At 41.8% G+C, this 26,738-nt stretch overlaps 1 protein-coding gene across 11 annotated transcripts in view; it reads left to right on the top strand.

The window, feature by feature from the left end:
- Nucleotides 1-26,738, top strand: part of ANKS1B (ankyrin repeat and sterile alpha motif domain containing 1B) — a 432,983-nt gene that overhangs the window by 19,941 nt on the left and 386,304 nt on the right. For 10 of the 11 annotated variants that reach the window (XM_056845975.1, XM_056845973.1, XM_056845974.1 and 7 more), the window contains exons 2-4: nt 6,494-6,574; nt 12,605-12,761; nt 23,316-23,612. In XM_056845975.1, the coding sequence (XP_056701953.1) occupies nt 6,494-6,574; nt 12,605-12,761; nt 23,316-23,612 (535 nt within the window). Of the gene's footprint in view, nt 1-6,493; nt 6,575-12,604; nt 12,762-17,154; nt 17,277-23,315; nt 23,613-26,738 lie in introns of those variants that run through there. The other variant, XM_056845971.1, reaches the window with a different exon arrangement.

Here is a 26,738-nt window from a genome sequence, read left to right as displayed (position 1 = left end):
AGTTAGTTTGAATTTCCTGCATTGTGCAGGGGGTTGGGCTAGATGACCCTGGTGGTCCCTTCCAATTCTATGATCTTATAATACTAAGTATTGAGCCCCACTCAGAACCAAATCCAAATTGCTCCTCCATCATTGCTCTGTGACCAAATGTTCTAGTGCACAGTCTAGGAATCTCATTGTCAGGCTGCTATCTCGGTTTCGTTATTGCCTCCCAGCATCAGCACACCTTCCCTAACTCGCAAGCTCCGCCAGCCCAACCGGCTGCCCAGCCGCCACCGCAACAGACCGGAGTTCCCGCCCCTCCTACCCCTCCGACCGCTCAGCCGCCTGCAGTCTGCGCGCCGCCGCACGTAAGCACTAGCCCTATAACTGTTTCTCAGATCTCCATGACCGACGGGGGGGCTCCCTCCAAAATCCCCATCTCCGAATCCTTTTTAACTGTCCTTCGGGACCAGTGCCTTTTAGAACGTTCCGCTCATACCCTACCTCCTGGTGTTTTGGAACAAGGGGGGTCCTGGTACAAAGACTCAAAATTGTATGTACCCAAAGCTCTCCGGAAGGACGTTTTACATTTAGCTCATGGAGCCAAAACAGCTGGGCACTTTGGGTTTCTGAAGACCCTTCACTTATTGCGCAGACAGTTCTGGTGGGGGGGAATGCGTTCCGACATTGACTCCTTCATCCGCAGCTGTCCCGTTTGTGCCGCTGCGAAACGATCGCAGGGCAAACCCCCGGGACTGCTACAACCTCTTGAAACGCCCAGCAGACCTTGGGAAGTGATTGCTATGGACTTCATGACTGATCTCCCTCTCAGTGGGGGTAAAACTGTGTTGTGGGTTGTTACTGATTTGTTTTCTAAGCAAATACATTTGATTCCATGCGCAGGGATCCCCTCTGCTCAGAAACTGGCCCGCCTCTTCGTGACGCATATCTTTCGTTTACATTCGTTTCCGCGTAAAATAATTTGTGACCGCGGAAGTGGTTTCGTTTCTAAGTTTTGGAAAGCTTTCCTCAAGTTGGTGGGGGTGGAACAGGGATTGTCTAGTGCATACCATCCTCAAACTGATGGTCAAACTGAACGTGTCAATGCTGTACTTGAATGTTATTTGCGTTGTTATGTTAACTACCACCAGGATAACTGGGTGGAACTGTTACCTTTAGCAGAATATGCCTACAATAATGCCATGCATCAATCCACAGGTTTTAGCCCGTTTTTTGCTGTGTATGGACAAGATTTCAGTCCCATCGCTCCTACAGATGATGTAGAGGGGGAGGGGAACCCCGACATTGCCTCCTGGGCACACGCCCTCCGTACCACTTGGCCCTGGCTCGTTAGCAACCTCGACCGGGCCAAACGTAAATACAAAGCGCAAGCTGACAAACATCGCTCCCCCGGGGGTGATCTGCAAGTGGGTGCTTTGGTTTACCTTTCCACCAAAAATCTCCGTTCCACCCAACCGTGCCATAAGCTCAGCGCCAAATTCATTGGCCCTTTCCCCATTACTCGGGTCATAAACCCTGTCACAGTGGAACTGGCTCTCCCCAAATCCTTGAGGCGTGTGCATCCTGTTTTCCACATAAGCCTCCTCAAACCCCATGTTGCTTCTCCACGGTGGCATCCGGACCCACCGCCTGCGCAACCCATCATGGTGGGGGGGGAAGAACACTTCGAAGTCTCCAAGATCCTTGACTCCCGTATTCACCATGGCAATCTGCAATATCTAGTTCGTTGGAAACATTTCCCCCCTGCCTATGACGAATGGGTGCGCGCACGGGATGTCTCCGCCCCCGACCTCGTCGACGCCTTTCACATTGCTTACCCGGACAGGCCAGCCCCCTTGCGAACTGGGAGGGGGCCTTGAGGGGAGCAGAATGTCAGGCTGCTATCTCGGTTTCGTTATTGCCTCTGTCTCTGTGCTGTATTGTCTGCCCCCCAAGGTCGCATACCTAGGCCTGGGAACTCAGCTCCTGGGAAACTGTATTCATGCGTGTAATCTCCCGCCTTTCCTGCCTTATAATATCTCCCAGCTAGTGAGCCTCTCATAGCTGTCATTTTATTCGTTTGCACTGTATGCCTATTTGATCAGTAAAAGCCATCTGTTTGGACTCTATATGACTTTGTGGTGATTTCTGGTTCTGTGGGCCAAGGGCTGACACTCATTTCTACAGCATGACTCGAGCACACATTAACCTAGTCAATGTGAGGGTAGTGTTTCCATCCATATCACTTCTGTTGGTGAATTCATTCCCCTAATGTAATTTATTTGAATCTATGCCCTCTTTGATATACAACACAACACCTCCTCCAACCTGTCCCTCCCTGTCTTGACTGTATAGCTTATACCCAGGGATAACTGTATCCCATAGATTTCCCCCATTCCACCATGTTTCTGAGAGGCCCACTATATCTAAATCGTCATTTAGCACCAAGTGCTCCAGCTCCCCCATCATGGCTCCGAGACTTCTAGCACTGCCAGATAGATACCTATAACATGTTTCCCTCTCCAGCAACCTTTTTCTCCCTCCACCCTTTTGTTTGCACACATACCACTCCTCCTCCATCCAACCCTCACTCACAAGTTCTATTATGCTCGTATCAATATTAACCTGAATGTTTATACAATCGTCTCTTTGGACTGGCTTGCCCAAACTGGAGGCTCCCCAGCTCCTGTTGGCTTCTCCCTGGGATTAATTTAAAAACTGCTTTACCACTCTTTTGATATTAAGTGCCAGCAGCCTGGTAATCTTTTGGTTCAAGTGAAATCTGTCTTTTTTGCACAGGTTCGGCTTGTCCCAGAAAGTTCCCTAGTGCCTAATAAATCTTAACTGTTCCTCTAGGCACCACTTTCTCATCCATGCATTTTGACTTCTGATCTGTTCCTGTCTAGCTGGGCCTGTGCATGGAACCAGTAACAATTCTGAGAATTCTATTATTTTTCCATTTTGTTTATAATTATTTTACTGGCTTTTCAATCAAAAATTGGTTCCTAAAGCAGTTCATAAGAAACAAAATTAAGTACAAATGAAAAATTCAATTAAAGTGATCCTTGGAGAAGGAGTTTTTAGCTGAGTTGGATCCAAATAGGATGCAAGGGTGCCTGGCTGCTTCTTGCCTTTTCTCTGATGGCCTTGGAAATTAAAAACATAGAACTTAAAAACTAATTAAAGGATAAGAGTTAAGTTGGAAGTGCTCTTTAGAGGTTTTAGCTATTTAATTCAGTCTACTTAGGTACTGTTCATACTGTGTAATCTAAAATGCAACTCTTAAATACTGTGTTGAACTTTTATATTTAGGATAATTTTTTTCACCGATATATTTGTACTTGCAATACATTGAAACCATTTGGTCTCTATTTATGGGACAGTTCAAAGGTTTTATTTTGTGATGCAGCTTAATGCTTGGTTTCTATGTCTTGTTTCCTCTTTGTCCATTGTGGAGGTGTTCCTTTTCAGCATAGTGCAGAGTTTGCAAACTGAAATGGACAGCTGTTCACTCCATCTGGAAACTTACATGTAGCCTTTGGTCTTTTAAGTATGGGTATTCTCATTCGCCCCTGAACTGACTCAGTTGTTCCTTGGAGTTATGCATGAGTTCTCTGTCCCTCAGGGTTGACCTTGTACCCACCCTGCACTCTGTCTGGGTCTTCCCAATGCTCTTTTAATGCGATTCTTAGTTCTTCTCCGAGATCAACCTTTTTTTAAAGTCTCTAGCCCTTTTAATTTCTGAGATATAAGGGAAAAAGTTTTTTTGTAGATTAACTGGGAACAAATAAGGTAGGTGCAAGATGGCAGTATCTGAACCAGTTCCTGACCAAATTCTGCTCTGCCCCATCACCTTTTCTTGATTCTGTTTGCCCTCTTTAATGTCCACAGTGATAAGTGAGAAGATTGAGCAGAAATCTGGAGTGTTATACTGTTTTGGGGTTGCCTTCTTGGTTTGCTGAAGGAAATATGCCTCAGGAGTAGATAGGGCAATGGGGAGGGGGCCAGAAATAGAAAAGTTAACCACTTAGTTTTAACCAGCTTGGTATATCACTTTATCATTAATTGCAAACCATCTTGCAGTAACTTGCTTGTATAAAGGAATGTGTGTCATTGAGCATTTGGATAGAGCCTTTTACTCGCCAATTTATACCCACTGTCAAGCTCCTCCCTCAACAACACCCCCCTTAATTTAGGGCTACAAGACTGAAGAGGCATAATACTCAGGCAGCTTTAAGCTCCAGAACCCTTCATAACAAAAAAGAGAGAAATGTTTTACTATGGAAGGACAAAGGGCTGAGGAGGCATATGTAGGCCGACTGAAGCACTACCACTTTTCTATTCAGAAAAATGGAGGATCCAAATAATTCTCTGAACATAAGACTGTTACCTTAATGCACAGTAATTGGCTTTCTCTTCCCCCCCCCCCCACTATCTAATGACCATACACATCTTTCTACCTAGTATTAGGGAATACGTTCTGGGCTGGACGAAATGATTTGTACGCAAATGTGATTTAGGAATCTCCCACTTTACTAATATTAGGGTCCTGAGTAATTGCTCTCTCCCCCTTCTCGGCTTTTCTACACAGTTTTGTATCCTTCCCCAATGTCTCATGCCCTGCAGTGTCTCTGGAGAGAGGAATTAGGTACACTAATTAAGTCTGTGAAAGACTCAGAATATGAACATAGGCAAACCACTTTTTCCTAATTACTGATGTGCCATATTGCAGATATATGGCTTTTTCTAAGACTTTTGTACATGTGTAAATTGCAGCAGAGGCAATATTCTGGCACTAACATCTAAACTACATATGACCCTATGAGTTTGGTTCCCAGTTGAGTTCGTGGGGCAACTGCAGGTGGTGTGTGAGAGGAAGAGAGATTTCTGAGGAGAAGGAATGTTATGTGGAGATGACAGAGTAGCATGTGGAGAAGCCAAAAGCAGAGATGTACTCTCTAGAGAACTATAGCAACAGCAGGAGCAGCATCACAGAGAACCAGTCAAGCTGCAGGAATGAATGAGTGTGAGAGACTTTCACAAAGCCTCAGAGAGAGAGAGAGAGAGAGAGAGAGACATTATAACCTTTGTGTTGCCTGTGTTTGAAGAAGAACAGTTGGTATTTATATGCCGACATTCTCTACCTTTTAAGAAGTGGTGGACTCTAATCTGGAGAACCGATTTACAATCTCTACCTTTTTTCAGAAAACCTGAAGTGGTGTCAGTCCTCTCTAGGAAACACCAGACACCTTATAGTTTCACCAAAGAGTTTCTGGCAATTCCTAGACAGGTGTGAGGTCAATTCCAACTTTTCCCAGAAGCGATGTCATGCTGTCACTGATGCCCTCCCTATGTCCCTGCCCCCCAGGTCCCCTCTGGTTGCCTGGCAGCCATAGGTGAATCTCATATACTTCCTTCACATTTGATTTTTATATTTTACCATGATATTTTGTGGAAAAAAGTAAAAATGTTTTAGAAACCCAAGAAAGCTATTCAGTTATTCTTGTACAGAGGTACTATAGTCATTACTCATAAATGAGATGTGTTTTTTCAACCTGATAAGACATTCTTATATTGTCGAAGGCTTTCACGGTCAGAGTTCATTGGTTCTTGTAGGTTATCCGGGCTGTGTAACCATGGTCTTGGTATTTTCTTTCCTGACGTTTCGCCAGCAGGTGTGGCAGGCATCTTCAGAGGAGTAACACTGAAGGACACTGTCCTTCAGTGTTACTCCTCTGAAGATGCCTGCCACAGCTGCTGGCAAAACGTCAGGAAAGAAAATACCAAGACCACGGTTACACAGCCTGGATAACCTACCAGAACCAACATTCTTATATTGTTTTCTATTTTGAGAAATCAAACTGCTACTTCTGGACTTTGAAGACATCTGAGAAATTTATAGCATGCAAATGCTCATTCACAAATACCATTTTGAAAAGCAAGGAATTCTTTTACTGCATGGCTGTTTCTTCTGTAGTAAAAACTATTTTTCTGTGTATGTTCCAGGGGTTTCACATGTAGCATTATGCGTGTTGGTTTGGGGACAGGATGGCTGTAGTGTTAAAATAGGTCATGTTGTACGCTTTCTTAGGAAAGGCCAAGTCACAAGAAAATGTCATCACTGTTGTTGGATCAGACCAATAGTTCATTCAGGCTAGCACCATATACTAGACAGTGGGAAGATCTGCATCCCAGAAAAAGGCCAAAAGGGTATCATTGTAATATGGAAAGGCCCATTCAGAGCTGTTCAGGCAAAAGAGAGAGTTTTTAACTCTTCAGACTCCATTCAGTTTTGGCACTTTTAACAGAGTTCTGTTATTGTATTTTATCGGATCATGTTCATCTGTGTCCTCAGATTAGAAAAACTGATATTGAATCAACATACTTCTTTCTGCATATAGTAATTATGCCCGATGTATTTTATCCATCAGTTTCATTTTAACTTTTGAGCAGTTTTTCAACATGTGTTTTAAACTATAATGGTAAAACTGAGTTTGTGCTTTGCTTTCAGCATCTGGCGAGGACCAAATATAAACTGCACAGATAGTTCGGGGTATACTGCTTTACACCATGCAGCTTTGAATGGACACAAGTAAGTGCCACAAGTGTCATTATGTTGGAATTATTTTGTATTGTGTTTATGCTAGTGGTAGCCTACATAAAGCTAAGCCATACTAATATTTTTATATTGGAACCAAGTTTGCAATAAAATGTCTTGATGCCCTCTGGGCTGTTGCAGAAGAAATCTCTATCTTCATATGTGCAAAAAGCATTCTGTTTTTGCTGGACCAGAGATGTATTTAGTTACATGTCTAGGAGAAGTATATAATGTGCAGTGAAACTGATAAGGAAGAATACATTTCATGGTGGCTTTGTACATGTGTTTAGCATTACTAAATATAGAGTATTTTGTTAGCATGTTGGTCCTCTGTCCCACATATGCAAACACAATGTTGCATCTCTAGTAGTTCTTCTTTAAGAGACTAAGATCAGTGGAAGATCTTCTGTTAGCAGGAACTGAATTATTTAGTTTCCATACAAATGATTCCTTGGAGGAGATAGACAAGATGAAATTTACAGAAAAGTAATTGGTCTTCACAGCCGTGTCAAACAAAACAGTTCTAAGCAATTTCAGCCTTTTTTTTGGCAAGTAGTCAATTTATTATTTATTTTATTTTTGTGATTTATAGCCCACCCCCTCCTTGGCCAAAGCCAGGCTCAGGGCAGGTAACATCTTTTAAAATATACATCATTGATATAACAATAAAGCTTCTTTCTTCCTATTACTGGAAGCAATATCAGCAGCAGCATCAGGAGGCAGCAATGGAGACAACGGCCTGTGGCTACATCACTATTCAAGTGTACAACTACTGAACAAAACCAGGCATGAGCAGTGGTGATCACATCTCTTGCCACTGCTGGGTTCTACTAGCCATTTAATAGCTGCATGCTTCCACGATTTTGCAGCCCTTTCCACCAAGCATGAAGGCACAGGGACCCTGGCAGACAGCCAAGATCAGACCAAGGTGGAGCTGATCCTTAATGCAGGGGGTGGAGACTTACTGTAATGCACTGTCCAAGACTTATCATGAACTAGTTTGAAGAACTGTTGAACCAGCAGTGGCTGAAGCACAACTGAGGAATTATAAAAGGAGCCACTGTTACACCACTTCATTTAGGGAGAGTTAGGTCACTGATCCTGCTAAGACTCAAGGAATGACATCTTTCTCCTGTTTACAACTGGAGAAGGGAAGGTCCTGAACTAGAGGTGTGCACTTCTCCACCTGATCCAGGCTTCAGCCTTGACTCTCAATCTCCTTTGTTCCCTGGGTCATGGGGGATGCTGTGGGGAGGGGTACTGGTGGTAGAGGCAGCCACTCATGTGGTTCTTGATCTGGCTCCACTTGAACCTCTGTCTTTTGGATGGGAATCAGTTGTTACAGAGATGACAGGGAGTCTCCTGGGGGGGCAAGGGGTCCCTGATATAATGGGGACCATAGGAAGTAGCTCTCCCCTTGTTGAGATTCCCTCTTCTGAGGGGTCTTCCTACAAAGATGGGCCAGGGTAGACCCTGACACCATCTCACACCTCATACCCCTGCACACATGTGACAGGGCCACATTTGTAAGGATATTTCTGGTGGAACTTGTGGACCAGGGATAGAGCATGTATGTCTGCAGCTGCTTCTCATGACCATTCCACTGACCCATAATCCTTTCAGTCTGTGAGGTACCTGAGCTGCTCACAGTGAATGTAGAAATCTGCCAGGGTGGAAAGTAATTGCAGTCTGTAGGTTACAGGATTCACTTGTTCTGGAATGAGATCAGGACCTAGGAAGTAGGCATCCAACTTGTGAAAGGTCAGTGTCTCTGAGGTAGAGAGCCATACCAGATCCCCCACTTTATGTGGGGTTCCCAGTTGTCATTTCCAGTCAGTGGCCACCTTATATGCTTGTTTCACCTGGTCCAATTACTCATTTAGAATTTGGTGAATGGCTTGCAGTTCCTGGAGGATTTCTTCCAGTGGAAATACTTGAGAGAAGGGTAGATGCAGCCTTCTGTTCCCTAGGTTTCACAAGAACAACGCTTATCCAAGTTCAGTGTTTTTGTCTGCAGTTGTTCCACATTTCTATATGACTGGAGATACTGCTGTATGAGTTTTCTTTCTAAGTGCTCATGGTATAACCAACATTTGTTGGATGCTAAAGGATGTTTGACTTTTTTGATATAGCAAATACAATAAATCTTCATCCATTTTGGAGGACAGAATAAAGGAATATGGCTTCTTTGCAGGCTATTGAAATGTCTTTTGTGTTAGCTACTTGGAGTTCTTACACATTAGCTAAAATGTAGTTGTAGCAGTAGAACTCACAGTTTTATACCATATTAAGGAACTGGTAACTTGTGGCTTTGCCCTAAGGTCACATGGTCATAGTTAGTTTTAGAACAAGGCATAGAAACTTCTATACAAGGTGTTTTAGTGGTTATTCATATTAAAGACATATCAAGCCTTTCCTCATCCTTATTCTTTGTCAGTGGATCCAGAAGGAAGCTCCTGAATCTGCAATAATTGAATAACCTTGGCCCATTTTTATTTCCCAGCTGAGATGTCGGCTCTCCTTATTCTGCATCTGTAGGCAAATACTGCAGTAGTGTCCATTGTCATAAATTCTCAAGAGCCCAAGCTGCTGTGACAGCTGTTGTGGTGAAAGGCATCTGTAAAGCAGCTAAATGGTCTATGCATTCAAAATTCATTAATTTTTATTCTGTAGATGTGGCAGGAAGCTGCTGAGGGAAAAGTAGTGATCTATTTTTGTGCTACCTGTCAGCCAGCTCTGTCATGGGACTGCACGAGACCTATTTACCTGTAAACGGAATTCTTTGAGTGGCTCTGCCCATTTTCTACAGTGTAGCGGCCTTTGCTATGTGTTGGCACTTCCACAATGACTCATTCAAAAGGAAAGGCATACTCCCCTTCCTGTCATTTGAGAGAAGGTGGATGAAACTTTTAGAAGGGAGAGAGTGTGCACCTCATGCCCTGGAGGAACACTAGAAAATTTGGCAGCTAGACTGCCTGTGTACAGTTTCTATTGTGTGATTGGGTAGAACCATTCAACACCTGTTACAGGTAATGGAGCCTTATTTGTCTTTGCAAAGAGTCCTCTTCATTTGTCAGGACAGATGCTTGCACATTGCTTTAAAGGTTTGTCCACAAGAGGATAAATACATATATTATTAATATAACAAAGTTAATAAAACATTAAATTTATGTTTGTGTTTTAATTTTTGTCAAATAATTTAGTGAATGACCTCCCAATTCCTGCCTCTATGAGAATGGTTTTGTTTGAATGATTTAATGACATCTACAGCATGTAACTGGCAAACGAGGTGTCAAAGTGGCATCAATTACTGTCAAAACAATCATTCACATTATTGATGGATAAGCAGACATTTGATGTCAAAACGTTACGGAGGAAAATAAATGAATATCTTTTATTATGTAGAGGAGATATTGTTTTGGACATTATGATTACATCTTAATGTTTAACCATGCCATTACTCCACCAGCATCCATTTTTTTCTGGATTTTTTAAATAAAGTTTTAATTTGTTCTAATGAAAAATACATCTTTATCCTTAATGAATGACAGCTTCCCCCCCCCCCGCCTCTTTTATTCTTTCCCCTCCTTTTATCCCTTATTTATTTATTTGGGCCATTTTATGTTGCTTTTCTCCTTGGAGGGACTCAACGTGGTCTTTTGTTTCTAGGTACTGATCATTCATCTAACACACACTACAGTATTGTTTAGATAATTCAGAAACGATATTAAACTTAATTAAGTAATTCTTCAGTTACAGTAAGCAGAAAAAAAGTCTTGCAGAATCTTAAGTACTGACAAATTAGCGACATGAACTTTTGTGAACTAGAGCACACTTCATCAGATACTTGAAATATTAGATATCAGTTTGCAGGTATACCTAGTACAAACCAAATAAAAGGGGGGCTGCATGTAAAGTTTTCATAAAATAAGACCTAAAGGCACAGCAATCCAATAGTTAGGTGTTACATTACTATGCAAAGCACGAATGATATAGAAGAAAGAGTAAAAGATTCAATCAGATTGTGAGCTATAAACCACTCACAACAACTGGTGGTGAATCGTCAAGACAGTCCTGTGCTCCAGCTGTTTCCTCCATTTTCCTTTTGAAAACTACATCTATGTATTACAGTCATTGGAATATGGACCTGTGGGGTTGATTGCAGACCCAGTGCCTATTTGGTGTGCACCTAGAGCCACCTACCCCATGCAAACCCAAACCCTCATTCCCCATAAACCCTTCCCCTTTAACCTGTTAACAGGGGCATGCAAACAAAGATGTCAAAGCCAGTTCTTGGCTACAACCTTTTGGTTACAGCAACAAGGCATTGGCATGGCATATAGGCGTGATCCGATAACCTCAACTGAACCACCTGTTGGCTGATACACTTTTCTCCCAGCCTGTCTGCTGGGACCGGTTTGAGATGGCAGTATCTGGAACCCACTGGATGGAAGCCAGCTGTGTGGTGCCCTGCCACATGGTAGGCCCTTCTGACAGCCCCTGAGGTGGGCATGTCCCTGACAGCCCCCCGGGCTGGGGCTTGTCCCTGACAGCCCCTCCTGGCATGTCCTGTCCAGGCCTCCACCAAAATCCCTTATTGGGATCCACAGCTTGGGGGAAAGGGCCAGCTTTCCCCACAAACAGGATCTTGCCCCATGCCAAAACCGCCCAAAGTTGTGACAAACAAGAAAAAATATCAAACATTGAAAGTAAGTGGAGGGTTGGTGGAACAATCAGAAGCTGACTGAACCTCTGAGCCAACTCTGCCCCCTTCCTAATGAGGGCCGTGATTGGCTTGTTCAAATCCAAGGGCAGACCAGGACACTGCGCCTCTGGCCCCCAGGAACAAGCGAAGCATATGTTCCCCAGGCCATGTGGAGCTGGCCAGAAGTGGCCACCCACACACTCGAGTAGCTCTGCTTCTTGCCGCCGCTTGCCTGCTCGGCCCTGCCTGCGACTGTGGACCTGCGCTGGCTCCCTGCACACCCCAGGCATGGGCCTGCAAATTGGGCTGTTCGGTAAGTCAGCCCTTGCTTAGCAGTGTCCAACTGAACAGGCTGATTTTTCAGAACTGCAGTTACAACTATATAATCTTTAGGACAACTATATAATCTTTAGGACAAGTGGATATCGAGGTTATCCATTAGCTTTCAGAAGCAGTTAAATCTGCTTACAGCTATTCAGAAGTGAGAGGACTGTTTTGTAAATCAGTTTTCTTGTAAGATTAAATAATTTTTTATGCACTGTATTTGCTAGAGGTGGCTCATAGTTTAGCATTAATTTTCTAGACATACTTTCCCATTGATCTTTTTTCATGAAAACTGTAATATATGAAGCAGCCTTCCTAAGGGTCCTAAGAGGGTATAGGAGAGGAACAAAGCAAAGAGACACTGTTGGATATACAACACGAAATAAAGGGAAACAGAGTATAAAGTGTAAAGCAGAGAGCGGTGGGGAGGTGTTTGGGAGAATATTGTGGAAAAGAGGGGCAGAGAAAAGAAAAAGGATAACTGAGGAGAAGCAGGTGATGGAGAAAATTTTTTCACCAGACCTAGGAACACTGTTTTGTTTTTTGAAAGCACGGACTGTTGACCAGAGAGCCATGAGGGGCAGCGACATCAGCAAACCATCCAAGACTATCTGAATACCTCTAGTAGGAAATATTTCTGTACCCTGTGATTTATCTCTTCTGTAACATTGATGTAAGCCTGACTTTATTGGCATTAGAAAGAATCTAGTCAGTGACTATTAAGTTGGTTAATGTTTCTAAGGAGTATTCCAGTACAAAACTGCAATGGTTATGTAATCTCTGGCTCCTTATTCTATGATTAATAGAAAGCATATAGTAAAATGTCACCATCCCAACCCTTTGCGTATTTCTTAGGCTTAGACAAAGCTATCTTTTTGGTGTTGATGACAGCATCATCTGAATAATGACTGGATGTTCTGGTTTGATACTAATACCATCAATATGTATTTTGAGGCACATTTTGATAAAATAAGTTCATTTTCTATATTTTTCAGGGATGTAGTTATCAAATTACTTCTATATGAAGCATCCACTAATGTGGCAGACAATAAAGGGTATTTTCCCATACACTTGGCTGCTTGGAAAGGAGATGTAGAGATTGTGAAGATTCTTATCCATCATGGGCCATCACATTCCAGAGTGAATGAACAGGTGACAATATTAAATCTCTTTGTTTATCACTTCAGAAAATACAAGTAAGTATCTTTTTGTACTCGCAGTTATATGAAGGTCCTTCGTTCTCTAAAATGTTGGATAGGAAGGAGGAAGGGTGGTTATTTCAACAGCTACATGGATAGAAATTGGATACTTCTTAAAATCAGTGCAGGCTTTAATATATAATAAATGATTCTTAGTCTTGTTTGCATTCCTCTGTATTTATTTTAACCATACTCTCTGGCAGATGTATATGCTCCACTACTGATACAAAATGTGATCGTTGGGACTGCTGCTATTGAATTCTTTAATTTTTTGTTATAGATATGTAATATATTGCTATGCTACTTTGTTCTTGCTAAAGGTGTTAGATCTCAGAATCATAGTGTATCTTAAGTTCTCAACCCAGGAAATGTTTCTACTATCTTTAGAGGCCTTTTTTTTGTAAGCAAGAATTCAGAGAACTCAGGGCATATCAGTGGTTTATTATGATATTGAAAAGTTTCTGAATCGTGCTGTGTATTTAGACTTTCTCTCAGCTGTGCATTACAGTTACTGCCTTTCTTAAAGTGGGTGCAGTACCAAACAATCAGATTACCTTTCTTAAAGAAGGTACAGTGTCCCACTGAATCCACAAAATGTTTTATATTTTCAATAAAAGATACTGAGGCAAACATACAGTCCTAGAAGTATGGTTCCATACTGCAAAAATATAGACTAGGCATACAGAAATTCTGACTAGCCTCTTCATGCTTGGAACTCTTTTGGAAGAAAATGTTCCAGAGACATATACACTAATTTCCAGCAAGATCCAGGAGTACAAAGTGATGAACATATGAAGCTGCCTTATGGTGGATCAGACCATTGGTCCATCTAGCTCTGTATTGTTTACTTTGACTGGCAGCAGCCTTTCCTTGCAGCTGCTGCCAGTCATCCCATGCCTGAGGGATAGAACCTGGACCTTCTTAAAAATATCTCTGAAAAGTTGTGCTTTTAGGAGACCTAAATAATAATAGATTTTATGGGAATGATTAAGGTTCCTTCTCCAGAAAAATCCATTAGGAATAGAGCAAAAAAAAAGTCTTTGTTAACTCTGCATCCAGTTCCCTTAAAGCTTTCTGAGACAAAACACATGCAAGGTGGTTTTTAGAAGTTTTTAAAGAATGCAATATACTATGGTTCATTGCTAGGAGTTTTTTTTTTTTAATTAAACTAAAAAGTTCTATAGTTAATGCATTAGTTTATATACAGTGAGGGAGAAAAGTATTTGATCCTCTGCTAAATTTGCAGTGTGTTACCAACTGTTTTCATGGTGACTATGGTCCCAGCTGCCCTGAGATCATTGACAAGTTCCCCCCGTGTAGTTCTGGGCTGCTTCATCACTGTTCTCATGATCATTGCAACTCCACGAGATGAGATCTTGCATGGAGCCCCAGACCGAGGGAGGTTGACAGTTAGGGTTAGGGTTGTCACCTTCTCACCAAGCTGCTTGGCAATAGTCTTGTAGCCCAGTCCAGCCTTGTGCAGGTCTACAATCTTGTCCCTGACATCCTTGGACAGCTCTTTGGTCTTGGTGGCTAGTTTGGAATCTGATGGATTGATTGCTTCTGTCGACAGCAGAACCCTAACCCTAACATGGCTGGTTGATAGGGGATCAAATACTTATTTCACTCATTATAATGCACATCCATCTCTGACTTTTGTCTTCTGGGTTTCTGGGGGTTTTCCTGTTGTTATTCTGTCTCTCACAGCTACAATAAACCTACCATTAAAATTATGGACTGGTCATTTCTTCGTCAGAGGGCAAATGGGCAAATTCAGCAGGGGATCAAATACTTTTTCCCCTCACTGTAAGTCTTAATCCAATGCACTCACATGGACTCTTCCATAAATTCCTATTCTTGTCTTGATCATGAATAGCATTTATTTAAATATATATGCAATACTTACATTTATTTATCTGGAAAATTTCTAGGCCACCTCTCCAGAGAACCTATTTGAGGTGGCTTAATAGTATCTTTTAGAGTGTCTTGGGAGGTTTGATGCATAGAACACTTTATTCCCCACTACCCCAACCCTCTGTTTTTGCTCTGCTACCCCATCTCTCTTACTCTACCCCTACCCCAGCTCTCTCATTCTCTCTTTCTGCCCCAACTGTCTTTCACCTCCCAGCCCTGCTCTCGGTGGCTCGCCCAGACTGATTCGGGCAGATGTGCCAAGGCTTCCCCCCCACAGCCTGGCTCACCCAGAGCCAATCTGGGTTGGTACGGTGAGGCCTCTCCCCCAACCACTTACCATAGAGCCCCGCCATGGGGGTGGAAGTGTCTGGGAGCTGCTTCAGGCCTGAAGAAGCTCCCAGCATCCACTGCTGTCCCAGCTGGCCTCAGCATAGATCCTTGCAGCTACCACTTGAACAAGTAAGAGCATTTTCTATGCACGTGCAGACACTGTTTTTTTTAAAATCAGGAATTTATTCCCCATGTATTTTTTAAACTTTTCAGATTTTTCTGTAAATCTGGAGAGTACCCCAAGTTTGCAGAAGAATCTCTATAGTGTCCATAGTGTCCATGTGGTCCTGATCCACAGATTTAGGTATCCGCAGATGGGGGTCACATGTCGCTATTAGATACATAGATAACTATCTCATCTTGAAAATTGATGACTTTCCTATTCTGTTGCCCCCTTGAGTGAATTCTAATAGCTAGGCATGTTATGGTATTAGTACTATGCATACTGATCCCAGTGAAAAAGCTACAGAACTGTTGGTGTGGTTTGGATCTCAAGAATCATTTGAGATTCAGAACTGCAAGATGAATGCAGCTTTCTCCCCTCGCCCCCAAATGGTAGAGGCAAGATGTAGGAAATTTCTTTCCTGGAGTTACTGCTCACCATTGATGTTTGTATCTGGAATTGCTAGGTTGCTCATATTAGAAATCATGAGATTGTAAATCATGAGATGGAATGATTAGAAAAAGTTGACTACTGTGTAAGTTATTGGTTTAGTGATGTCTAGGAGTGTGATGCTAAAATGGGAATATGCAAATATATTTTGAAAGAACTATTTTGGGCACACTGAGTGGATTATAAGAGGGAAAAGGCAGAGGGAGAAATGAACAAAACAGAATTATTGAAGGATGGCAGTATAGGAAGAACACTGTCCCCAAAATGAGTCTTCTGTTTCCAACAGAGACAACACTTGTTAGGCTCTTTGAAGAAACTATTGTAACTAGTCAGCTACCTAGGGAGGTGGTGAGCTCCCCCTCACAGGCAGTCTTTAAGCACAGGCTGGACAAACACTTGTCAGGGATGCTCTAGGCTGATCCTGCATTAAGCAGGGGGTTGGACTAGATGGCCTGTATGTCCTTTTCCAGCTCTGTGATTCTGTAATTGAGTTACCATTATAGGCTAATATGACATCCATTTATTTTATTTCACAATTTCACTTTTTCATATTAATCAGTACTTGAGTACATCTTTCTCCTTTTATGATAACATCTTAAATGCATATGTTCTGTAATCAAGCAGAAAATGTAATGGCTGAATAAAAAATTCTTGTGTTGCCAGACATTGGAATTAATATAGTTAACAGATGTCTCCTTAACTATGCTGCCTCCTTTAATTCAAACAGACCTCTATAGTGATAAGATTCTTGGAAAGTAGTAGAAGGTAATACAAGTTCTTAAGAGCAGTATAATTTTCTCATTTGACTCTAGTGACACTTTACAGGCTGTTGATAGATAAGTTTATTAAGGTTGTTATAACAATCAGAATAAGTATTTTTTCTTCTGTGTATATAAGTGTGTGTGTGTGTGTGTGTAAAGAGCCGTCAAGTCGCAGCCGACTTATGGCGACCCCTTTTGGGGTTTTCATGGCAAGAGACTAACAGAGGTGGTTTGCCAGTGCCTTCCTCTATATAAGCATATAGAACATGAAAATTATGTCAATCAAACAATGCAGATTTCCTATTGATTTCAGTAAGAAACCGTTAAGGATGTACTTAATTCTATTGATATAAGTGTGGTGCTCAAGGTTTTTAACTTGGACAGGATCAAGCCCTGTATATATACATATTTATTTTGTTAGTTTTTGGACATGTTCTTGTTAGTAAAGAAGCCTTTCTATAAATGTGATCCCATTGGTCGCTAATATATCTGCAACATGCAGAGTTCACAAGTCAAAGACATATACTGTAAAACTTCCTGATAAGCTTAAAAGGTATCATTGTAATCCAATTGTTAGGAGAAAGTAGAGGAGGTTTCAACAACTGTTTTCCATCCTTTCTTACCCCTTGTGTGTCTTACTCTATATGTGTCTGTTATTTCCTACCTTCCTTATTTCTCTCTCTCTTGCTCTCTACTTTCCCCCCCTCTTCTTTTTTTCTGTTTCTTAGGGTCAACTCAACAGTTGCAGTAGAACTGCAATAGAGGTGTTTTACCAATGACACTGAACTAGATTGAAATTGACTAGACTCTCACAGTGTTAGTCAGTTTCAATCTGCATCTTGAGTCCCAGGTAATGTGCTTCTGAATTTTCTTGCAACATGCTATTCCATTTATTCTGCAGTAGTTTTTTTCATCTACATTGAAATGGGGTAAAATTTATTACCCAGTCTCAAGGTAGGCTTTTTCAGGTATATCTGTTGTCCCTCCTAATTATACACATGTATTTATCATACAAGCACCTGTATCTTCATACTAGGTAGTTGTGTATTTCACTGCCTGTTTGAAGCATACAGTTATGCATGCATGGCTTATGGTGTACTCATTATGCTTGTGGCTGAAAATTTGTTCCACTGTTTTCTGGACCAGAAGATTACTTGTTTATGTTCGTCAGTGACATCTGTTTCAATAGTATATACATTCAAAACTTTAATAAGTTTTTAAATTGTTGGGACAAGTTTATTCCTGCTAACTGTATTCAAGACAATGCACATTTTTTTGTATAAATAAGTAATAATATCCAACCTGAAATAACAGAATTGAAAAATTAAATTTTCTGGGTTATCATGTACGATTACATTTATTTGACATGAATTTGCATTAACTCTTTAATTCTACATTGAAAAGGCAGCTGGAAGGAGAGAAAGGTGTCTTGAAGTATTTCTTCGTAGAGTTTATTTGATTAAATGGATGGTTCAGACATATATTACAACACTATATTGACTATACTCTGCACTGTACTGATCCTAGGCAGTAAAGATTAATCACTGTGGATACTTTAGGACTTTGATTTCACTGTTGTTCCTGCTGTTTGGTTTCCCTATGCTCTGGCTAGCCTTGCACATTAGCAATTTACTGATGGGCATAATGAAAACAAGACTATGAGAGTGCATTATTTTCAATCCAACATATGTCCCTCTGCCATTTAATTACTACCACTATTCCCTTAAAAAGATATCCCCCAATGGACTAGAAATATTTTATTATTGTTTGCTATTTCCTGCTCCAAATTTGCATTTACAACTGTTCATTTCATCTTGTGTACTGAAAAGAATATTTCTAAGCCTCTTCCCTTGAGATTTTAGCTAAAATCATGATATTGATATTCTCTAATAGCATTAACACCAGAAAATATTATATTTGAACCAAGCATCGTTAGAGATTGCTCTAGCATTTGACCAACCCCCCCTCCCACACAGCTGCCAAACTTTATCATGCATGGCTAATTCTCATATCACTGCTAGTAATAGTTTTGTTTTAAATAAAATAATTATTTGTAGGGATAGTCAAATTTGTATAAATTTGTTCATAAGTGTTGACACTATTACCGTATATACTCGCGTATAAGCCGAGTTTTTCAGCCCAAAAAAAGGGCTGAAAAAGCCGGCCTCGGCTTATACGCGGGTCAATACGGTAGGGGAGGGGAGGGGGGAGGAGGGAGCAGGGAAGAGGGAGGGGGCAACTTACCGCCGCCGCCATCGCCGCCGCCACCGTTGCCTGGCCCATGCAGCTTCTCCTGGCCAGGAGTGCCCTGTGAGGGCCTCCTGCAGCCGCTGCAAGGCTGCGCGGCCGCCGCCGGGTGCAACCGGCGGCCCCTGCCCTGGAAGGGCCAGGGGGAGCCTGCTGCGGCCGCTGCAAGGCCGCGCAGCCGCCGCCGGGCGCGCCTGGCTCCCCCTGCCCTGGAAGGGCCAGGGGGAGCCGGCTGCGGCCTCCGCCGCCGGGCACGCCTGTCTCCCCCGCCCTGGAAGGGCCAGGGGGAGCCGGCTGCGGCCACTAGAAGGCCGCGCAGCCGCCGCCGCCGGGCGCGCCTGGCTCCCCCCGCCCTGGAAGGGCCAGGGGGAGCCTGCTGCGGCCGCTGCAAGGCTGCGTGGTCGCCGCCGCTGGACGCACCTGGCTCCCCCCGCCCTGGAAGGGCCAGGGGAAGCCGGCTGCGGCCTCCACCGCCGGGCGCGCCTGGCTCCCCCCGCCCTGGAAGCCTCCTGCGGGAGGCCGCCGCCACCTCCGCCTTGCCGGGAGCCCTGTCAGGTAAGCCTGCGGGGGGGGGGAGGGGTTATAAGCCGACCCTCGGCTTATACGCGGGTGCCTAATTTTTCCCCATTTTTGGGGAGAAATTAGGCACTTTGGCTTATACGCGGGTCGGCTTATACATGGGTATATACGGTAATTGTAGCTTAAGTGTTTGAAACATTTTTTTCCAATTTTTTTGCATGAGAAAGGAGGATTGTAATTTAATTTGGTAAAAGCCATTGTTATACTGTATACAGCATAACTGTTCAGTTTGTACATGTTTATTCTAGTGAGTCTTGTCTTCTACATTATATTTCCATTTCTGTTACAATACTTGATGTTCTACTTTCTGAATCAACTTTTTTTTATTAGCAATAATTAATCAATTAAATTGACACATGTAATATAATAATGTTAAGAAATTTGGTTTACATATATATCATATATGAGAAGAGCTACGTCTCTTGTAATATAGCCCATTTTCTGATATCCAAATTAATATAAATATCTGAGGCAAGGTGTTTTGCAGGGGATTTCTGACTGTTTTACAGTTTTTAGGATTTAATACAAATGCAAAGTGTATTTGCATTTCCATTTATTCAAATAGATTATTCTTCAAAAAAGCTAAATTAACATGGGCACTTTACCTCAAAGTGATATAATTAATTCATAAAAACATAAACTGGAATTCTAATAGCTAGGCATGTAGTGGTATTTTAATTAATCTTTTAAACATTTATTGTATTTTTCCTTAGTTTTTAAATATTGTATTTATAAAATGCTGGCAAAGTTACTCAATTAATTGTGAAATATTTGTATATTTGTGTTGTACATATTTGTCACCAGAGATGTTCTACAGCTAAAAATTCCCTAGGGAGCGCAACACACTGGAGCCATTGTGAGCCGTTCTCACCAAAATGGTCACATGCTCCAGCACAGCTGCTCCCCCTTCCCTCAGTTCCTTTGTTTTCAATATGGAGATGAGGTGTATCAATACATGGTTTTACCCTTTGGCCTGGCTACTGCCCCCCAGAGTTTTTATGGAGTGCATGATGCCAGTTGTTGCCCACCTGCGATTGCGGGGTGCACAGTTTACCCTTAACTTGATGACATGTTACTGGTCTCCCCTTCTAAGGAGGAGCTTTTGAATCACCTGGTTATTACCCTTCAAATTGCAGGGATCTCTGCTTGGTTGTTAATTGGGAATAATCCAGGCTAACACCTGGATCTAGCCAATTCATAGGTGCCCTTCTGGATTCCAGGTCAGCTAAATATTTTCTGCCCCCAGAACGGGTGAATATTATTAGATCCATGGCCCTTAGCTTTGCGCAAAACTGTTTCCAAAGGGCCAATGACATACAGAAACTGTTGGGATTAATGTCCTCCACTACAGCAGTATTGTCCTTAGCTAGACTCTCCATGCCCCACTCCAGTTTCTTTCACAATTCAGACCTGGTCTACTCTCTCAGTAGAGGAAGTTCTCCAACGCTAGACCTGTTGTCAGATCACTTTTCTGGTGGGCACTGAGATCCAATTTACTTCAGAATATTTTATTTGGGGTAAGACACCATGACATTACCTTAACAACCATTGCTTCCATGAGGGGATAGGGGACACATTGTCAGGGGTTATCGATTCAGGGAATTTGATCCTCACTTGAAAGCCCTTTATGCATCAATGTCTTGGAACTCAGAGTGGTCAGAAATGTCTTTATCTGTTTTTCAAATATCCTCCGTAATCAGTCTGTACTAATCCAAATGGACAATACAACAACTATGTTTCACTTGAACAAGCAAGGGGGGCATAAGCTCCAGGCACCTATGCCAGGACACCACAATTATTTGGCACTGGGCTGTGAAGCACCCAAGCATCCATTCATGCTATCAACATTTTGGGCATTCACAACTCATAGGCAGACTTGTTGAGCAGGTTCTGTGTCACCAATCCCGAATGGTCCATCAAAGATATATACTTAGGCCCCATTTTTGCACAGTGGGGTATTCCAGAAATTGACCTATTTGCCATCCAGGACAACATGAAGGCCTTCTGTTCACATGAGGGATATAAAATGTGATCCATGGGTGACGCCTTCCAGATTTGTTGGCAGGAAATTCTTTGTTATGCCTTTCCCCAAATTCCACTACTTACCAGGGTTTGGGGGAAGATCAAGTCAGAGGGCACGGATTGTATCCTTATAGCCCCCTTCCGGCCCTGCCAACTTTGATTCCCCATTCTGATGGAAATGGCCTAGGGTCAGTATATCAAGTTCCCATACAACCCAGATCTTGTGACCACAGGGCTCATATTCCACCATGATGTCTGTCATCTGGGATAAGCAGGAAAGGAGTTTCAGGCAGGAAGGGTGGAATCCCTGACCAAGATAAAAATAGGAAAGGGAAGACTAGCTGGCAGTAGAGCCAAGTGGTTCGAACAGGGAATGGAGAAGCTAAGTGTGCGATGAATGGGTAAAAGGACATGAAGGTAAATTCAGAAAGGAAAGCATAATAGGAGATAAGAAATCATACTCTGCCTGTCTTTAAAATGAAGGCTCTGATGACTTGTAGTGATAGAAGAAGGTGCTGGAGGATGAGCCATCTGTAAAGATGGAATGCTTGAGATGTTCTTAATGTACCTGGATTTATCTGCATGCCAATGAAGAAGCCATGCTATTGCCTTAGCTTGGTGCAGAACTAGGATATGTGATGGCATTGGACCAAAGCTTCAGAAAATAGGTACATACTTTTGGTTACGCTCTGATCGGTGTAGCCTTGGGATCTTAGACTCCATTGATGTGAACCTAGGATCTGAGGTGTGATAGGATAGTTCAGCCCTCTTATGGTAGAAGGGGGGACATGAAGGTACACAGGAAATGTGCTGGGGGGTTCCTATGATGGCTCTGATTGTAGGTGATTGTATTAGAATGGGTGACAATCTTGATTCAGATTTGCTGACATAAACCAGGGAATGGACTGATGACTCTTCCTGGGATTTATGACCGAATCATCTGGGAGCTGCATTGCAAAGTTGACATTTGAGAGCTTTGGTTATTGCCCTGCAGACCTGGGTCATTCTTGACAAACAGTGTCAGGTGCTCTGGAGGTTTAAACACGAGAGCTTTGATGTTCTCTAGGAGCATTTAGACAGTTAGCTACTTCCTCTTGAAAGCACCTAGGAGAGTTCCAGCCTTAATTATGAGATTCTGTTTTAATATCAAACTTGATGCATTTTCTTTCATCTCTGGCTTGTGAAAGCCAAAGGATCTTGGGATATAAGCGACACTGTTCTTGGGGGAGCACTATGCAACAATGTAGAGTTGTGTTTTTTTTATATTTAGGTAGAACTGTCCAATAATTGGTTTGGACCCAGAGATCCCAGTACACTTGTAGCGGGAAGGGGGTTTGCCATGATTTCTGTCCCATTCGTAATCGCCAGTATACCTCAATATGTGGCCAAGGGGTCTTCTGGTGTGGCTTTTCCAGGAGCTATGTAGACAGGAAAAAAATAGTGAAACTCTATGATGTGAAAGTGTCTTCCATTCAAGCAATGAAATCTTTCGATCCATGCTAGCTTCCTGTTATTCAGTTGGTACTGAAGAAATGTCATTAACAAATCACTCAGCATGAAACTCTTGATGATCCATCAACAAATGTCTGTTTTGATTATTCAATATGTGGCCTAAAATTCTTTGTCCAGATTGGCTTGGTTCAGCTAATTTGTGGTAATGTTGCTGTATTTCTATACATTTAAATTTCTCAATAGCTTTTGGGGTCATTTAAACAAAATTAAGTTTTAGAAGGACAAATGTATGTTGGGGCTTCTTTCATTAATGGCTTGGGCAAAGGATGCAATAGCTTGTCTTCAAATGAGGCTCACAAATGATAAATGTTTGTGTCTTCTCCAGTAAAAGGAAATAATCATCAATTAATAGAGAAAGATAGCTGTGTTTCCTAAACTATCTGGTTTAGAGGCATTTAGTGAAATTCAGTAATGAAATAATATTCATTTTATCTACTTTGATATGCTCAAACAAGTTGTGTAGAAAGACTTTATGTAAGTGCTGTATAGATTTTGACAATGTATTTTTATTATTTTTTTCTTGTAACAGAACAATGAAAATGAAACAGCTTTGCACTGTGCAGCACAGTATGGACACTCAGAAGTGGTAGCTGTTCTGCTGGATGAACTAACAGATCCTACAATAAGAAACAACAAATTAGAGACTCCATTGGATTTGGCAGCCCTATATGGCCGTCTGCGAGTGGTAAAGATGATAATCAATGCATATCCAAACTTGATGAGCTGTAACACAAGGAAACATACCCCTTTGCACCTCGCTGCACGTAATGGCCACAAAGCTGTTGTACAAGTGCTTCTAGAGGCTGGAATGGATGTCAGCTGCCAAGTTAGTACACAGTTTTTAAAATAGTTGTTGAAATAGAGTTGCTTTATTCCTTTAGATAAAAATACTATGCAATCGATAGCTATGTGTGTAAAGCCACCATGAAATATTGCTAAGTAGTCTATGAAAAATAAATTACAATTTACAGTTTGCAGACTGAATAGAACAGGGCTGTTCTCTACCTGCTGCCAGAAAGATTGGGCCAAATGTGGTCATTTTCTACCTTCACCAGTGTTCACTATCTGTGCTTATTAATGCAGAAAGGAATTATTAGCAGATGTGTCAGTCCAAAAGTAAAATTCAAGACCCCCCAAAACACCAACAACAACAAAAACACAGTCCCCATAATACCTTTTAATAGAACCAACCAAAGGACACATAACCATGTGCAAACTTTCAAGTTCACCAGAAGTACTCCTCAGGTGGGATGTTACATAACAATAAAAAATATTTTAAAAGAGGAAGGATCACTTCTCAGAATATGATGGTGATTTCTGATAAAGCCAGGTTTGTGTGTTAGGTGTGGAGCTGCTTCAGATGGTGCTGATTTCAGGAGGTTATTAATTACTTCTAGGCTCGTCTCTAGAACTAGTTTGGACATATAGATGCTTCCTTCTTTTCTACATCTTGTGTTCATTGAAAGTATCTTCATAAACCAGAAGAGCTGCAATGGGGATTAATGCTGTTTTGTAGCAGATATGATTATCTTACTGAATATATATCTCTCTGGCTAATTCTTTTGGCTTACAACACTAAGTGCTTTTAACCTTTATCTAAACAAGGTTATATACACTATTTCATCAAATTCTGTAAAATTCAGGGCTATTGTTTCATCCTTTCACTGTCAGTGTTACTTAATAAAACAAACTTGCACAATTTGTCATAGGTGACCCTATTCTTTCATACTTGAAGTGCTTTATTCATCAACAAATGTATCTAACTTCCAAACAAATGTTAAATAATCATACTTTCACAATTGATGCTGGAGATAATCAAGCGTGCCTGGTTTTCTGGTAACAGGCTTTGAATAATAATGTAATTTGTCTGAAGCCCTCATTGGGCAGTATTAATAATTTCTGTGGAATTACCTCCTTCAGTGAGCAGTGATGAAAAGAAAAAAGTGGAGAGGACCTAACCAGAGTCTTCTAGGGAAAAGTTGTAAAATTATCTATCAACAGCAATGCTAAGTATGGTGCACTTCTGATCAACCAGAAGTGAGAATCTCCCCATTTAAATCAAGAGCATTTTCAATTTTTAAACAGATGAAGCTTTCAGGAAACTTTAAATTGTCAGGTCTAAAGCAAAATTGTCAGGTCTAAAGAGTGTGGTCATACCATCATTTCCCATCAAGGTTGTTTTATTTTTATTTATTATGTTTAGTTAATTTACATGCTACCTTCCAAACATTATTCAGTCAAGATCTCACAAAAAATAGTTTGCCCCTCAAAATAAAATTAGAATTTCCCCTCTACTGTTTCAAAAAATAAATATTCTGACATCCACACCAAGAAAGACCCTTCAAATACATCTATTCTGGATTCGACCCAGTCCCCTGACTCAATATGTGTATTTGGATCAATCTCTCCCCCTTGCTCTGTGTATGAATGATTAGCAATTGGATTTTGAGCAGTGGTTCAGCTGAAGTCTATATCTCCCTAGTTGTCCACCTGCCTCAACCTTGGTTGGCTTCAGCTGAGTCTGGACATCTTGGTTTGACCTTGGGTCCCCTTCTTAACACCCTTTCCTCCTCTGTTGTTCATTCCTCCTGCTCCTTTCCCTGTGTCTCTCTCCAACTTCCTTCTGTTTCTCTGTCTCTCCTTTGGACTCCATTCCACAATCACACCTATCATTTCTTATCACTTCTATCACCATATGTTTCCACAGCTATGATGCCTTTCACCTCATAAAAATGCATCATAAATCATATGGGTTCAAATCGCCTAGTAATCAAGAAGCTCCCCCACTCTCTTAGACTAATCTATTGGGCCAAACAACATGTTATGATTTTTTAACTTGCAGGCCCTGATTTGGGATTGGGAATGAAGTGCAAAGGGGGGTGACTTCAGCCCTCCCTCTGCCCCAGAGCTATTTGCCCTGTCAGGGGCTACACATGTTCTGGCAGCTGCTATGAGGATAAAATGGAGGAGAGAACCATGATGCTGCCTTAAGCTCCTTTGAGGAAGGACAGATAAAAATGTGAGGAAACGATAAAGGAATAGCTTATACAATACTGTAATTATGCCACTCCAAAATGACTTTGTAAAACAGGTTTCATCTAGTGATAGGTGAACTCCACTCAAATTGTAACTTTTTATCAAAAGTTGCAAAATGGATTGTAAATATGTATACAGTAAATGTTGCTGGGGAATTGTAATTAGTGTGCTGGGGAAGGCATTGTGTTGCTTATATAACTGTGCTACATTTTGTTTATATCACTTGTCATCATTCCTTTGCCCTATGGTGGACTGTTTGCATGAGCTTATATTTTTATCATTAATCAGCACCATGGATCTCCTTATGGAGGGGGGAAGAGGTCACATGAGCAACCCTGAGGGAAGTATTTCTGTGAAATGGTTAGCAGCTGCTAACCAAGAAACATCTGCCATCACATTCAACTGCTGCAGTTTCCTCTTACTCCTCTTCCTGAGGTAGAAGATCAGCAGCTTAATCCTAGTGTGGATTCCCTGTGAAGCAAGAGAATGCTGATGCAGAACTGGAAGGAAAGCAGTGCATTTACAGGATAGTTTGAGATGTATATGATACTGGTTAATTACAGTCTTACATACTAGAAGCTCAAGAAAGTTTCAGAAGTAAGGACACAGGCAGTTCCTTAGGATACTTTATTTGGCAACAGATTGTGTCCCAACCTTACAGGCACAATTCACCTCAGCTGAGATGAGCCATATGCGGCTTGGCAGCCGCTTCAGTCTAGCCTGGATGCACTCAAAACCAGCAAGGTGGGGCTACAGACGTTGGGTTAAGTAATGGAATTTGGCAGCCAGGTGGAGCCCATCACATCATCAAGCCCTGCCCGGGGAAGGACCAATCCAGGAGGATGCCACAGCTGACAGCCAAACTGGATGCAACTGTGTCCATGGGTCTGACTTATTTTTAAATGCTGCCAATTTT

The sequence above is a fragment of the Euleptes europaea genome, chromosome 3, assembly GCF_029931775.1.
Source record: "Euleptes europaea isolate rEulEur1 chromosome 3, rEulEur1.hap1, whole genome shotgun sequence".
NCBI classification, from domain to species: domain Eukaryota; kingdom Metazoa; phylum Chordata; class Lepidosauria; order Squamata; family Sphaerodactylidae; genus Euleptes; species Euleptes europaea.
This window is presented reverse-complemented; position numbering and strand designations above follow the sequence as displayed.